Here is a 2,721-nt window from a genome sequence, read left to right on the forward strand (position 1 = left end):
CGGCGGAGCGGGCGGCGGAGGGCCCGCAGCCGGCGGCAGCTCCTGCCGGCAAGGGGCCCGGTAAGTGGCCTGCGCGCTTGTCGCGTCCTGGCCTCCAGCCGATGCTGGGTGGTCGCGCTCTCGCGCAGGCATGGTGCTTCCGACCGTCCGCTTCTCTGGGGGAGCTTGGGACTGCCGCCTGCCCTCTGGGGGGTTATGGGTCTGATAGACGGGGTCACTTGCGTGGCTCTAACCTACATCTCGCTAATTTAGATCTTCTGTGACGCAGGCATCGCTTATTATGGGGAAAGACAGCATTTCATGCTCACGAAGGCGGCCACCGGGGGCAGGGGGACTTTTCTGTGGAGCTGGGTTGAATAAGAATCCCTTTTACGCCCTTGCCTGAAATAGCCCCTGAAAGTGGAATCAAGCTCGAATCCAGGGACTTGTCATTTTAGTGGCTTTGCCTTATGTTTAATGTGACAAGAACTGTGACTTGAAATAATTTTCTAGTTAGCGAAGGTGGCCTGATAAGGCCAAGAATTGTTTCCTCAATGATGGGCTTAGGACTCTTCCGCCAGACACTTAGGAGACATCTAACACCCTGGCTCAGAAAGTCTTGTTCGTATTAGATGGAAGGGGGCCTGGTTCCAGGGCTGGGGATACAGCCCGCACTGTCCATGGAAGGCCTCATCCAGGAAATTTAGATCATGTGGTGAAACCGTCACGTACAGTCAAGTCGTGTCAGTCTCAAAATATTGTCACATTATTTTATTTGATCCTCAGAACAAGTTTGTGAAGCAGGTGTCACCACGCTTATTTTGTTTATAAGGGCACTAAAGCCTGAAAATGTGAAGCGACTTCCCAAGTTGACCAGTTAGGCAGTGGTGGCGTGCAAATAACATTTTAAAAATACGCCCTAATGATGTCTGGATAAATCAAGCAGTATGGGCAGTGTTGGTAATTTTTGAAGCTGGGTAACCCATAGCTCATTATACTGTGGCCACCCTCTTTTTGTGTACATTTCGAGATGCTCATAATGACTTTTTAAAAGAAAAAAAGATCTAAATATAGTATCACTCAGAGTTTGGTCCCAGATTCCTGGTATCAGCACTACCTGGACCCTGCCTAGAAATCAGAATCTCAGGCCCCCCCGGACCCTCGAGCCCAGTCTGCATCTTTTCAACAAGCTGTTTGACAAGAAGACTCACACACACATGGAAATCTGAGAGGCATTATTCCAGAAGAGAGTAGTGGATCTGATATTGTTGCTTAGACATAATTCTAAAACTGCAAGTTGGAACAATCAGTAGAGTACAACCTACGTGAGGACAAAAAAGACTTGGAAACCCAGATAACCCCAGGGCGGTCAGCAGAAGGTCACCTTGGCTACAGGTCAGCTGTCGGGGTTATGGTCTGCTCTCAAGCTGTTTGAGGAGATTGTCTTGCAGTGTCTGCGCCGTGTGCTGGACATCCGCCTCCGGTGTGGATGCCGCTCCAAAGTGCAGTCACTTGGGTGCTTGTGGTAGGCAAACACCGGACAATTTGCCAACGCACCAGCTTTACCAGCAGAAAGCCCTTTTCCCCTGGTTTACACGGAGGCTGAGATTTAGAGTTCTCATTTATCTCACAAAAGGAGTTGAGTGGCTTTATGAGACAATAGAAAGCCTCTCATTGATCCACTTTTGTACTGAAAGAGATAGAGAGGCCTTGATGATTCTAAGCGGCAAGTCGTGCCTAAAATGAAATTCCAGTTAAACTAATTTATTATGCCCAAGCTATCCCGGAAGAATTTTACCTTTTAGTAAAGCGTTCTGTCATATCAATTCTTCACATCTACTGTGATTATTATTGCAAAATTGTCTGGTTTGAAAGGAAGAGAGGAAAAAAGTGATGAAAATGTCTTAAAAAATCTTTATTATTAAAGGCTGGATTTTGTATACAGTTGGTATATAGACTTGAGGGTAATTGGAGTTCCTGTGGGTTTTTTTGAACCACATTTAGTACGGTTGTTTTTGTAGGTACACCACCTGAAACTCTCCAGTCACCTCATTTTTGCCTGAGGGATGTCACCAATGTCACCCTGCCTCCTGTAACGACAGCCAAAAGACTTTCTCTGTCTCCGGAAAAGAGTAAAACAAGCCCAGCCACGTCTCTGCCTAAGCGCAGGTGCACAGCCAGCGTGAACTACAAGGAGCCCACCCTTGCTTCGTGAGTGATTTGTGGGGGCCCCTGTTTAATGCTACGTGGGGGGGATGAGGTCTTGGAGCTGTGTTCAAGAGTGAGTTGAAATACAAAGTCTCATGTAAAAAGCTGAAGTGGAAACATTAAGACTGCCGTGTTTCCAGGAACTTCACACTGAAGAGTTGGTGGTCACTGGGTTGCTTATGCTACACCCAAGGTCTCTTTTCGCCCTTCCAGGAAGCTGAGGAGAGGAGACCCTTTCACAGATCTGGGGTTTTTGGATTCTCCTATTTTCAAGCAGAAAAGGGATTCGCGGCAGCATTCTAAAAAGCGTGTGAAGCAAATACAGTGACGCTGTTGTTGGCGACCGTGTGACCCCTCCTCCACCCCACCTGTTGCTCGCACAGAGGCACAGCAGGTCGAGCTGCGCCAGAGCATCCCCTGGACAGGACCCGACATCGTCACCATTTCTAAAAACTAGGCTTCAAGTGGGATATCTTATCTTAAGCCTTTAGTAAGTTTAATTTATTTTTTCTTCCAAATATAAATAGTTGGATT

The 2,721-nt window shown here is 47.4% G+C and overlaps 1 protein-coding gene across 1 annotated transcript in view; it reads left to right on the top strand.

Moving 5' to 3' along the window:
• Nucleotides 1–2,515, top strand: part of SGO1 (shugoshin 1) — a 10,681-nt gene extending 8,166 nt beyond the window's left edge. The window contains exons 6-7 of the mRNA XM_008057648.1: nucleotides 2,001–2,190; nucleotides 2,401–2,515. Of these exons, the coding sequence (XP_008055839.1) occupies nucleotides 2,001–2,190; nucleotides 2,401–2,515 (305 nt within the window). The remainder of the gene's footprint in view (nucleotides 1–2,000; nucleotides 2,191–2,400) is intronic.
• Nucleotides 2,516–2,721: the final 206 nt, after the last annotated feature.

The sequence above is a fragment of the Carlito syrichta genome, unplaced genomic scaffold, assembly GCF_000164805.1.
Source record: "Carlito syrichta isolate Samal-C Ts95f unplaced genomic scaffold, Tarsius_syrichta-2.0.1 Scaffold303100, whole genome shotgun sequence".
Lineage (NCBI taxonomy): Eukaryota > Metazoa > Chordata > Mammalia > Primates > Tarsiidae > Carlito > Carlito syrichta.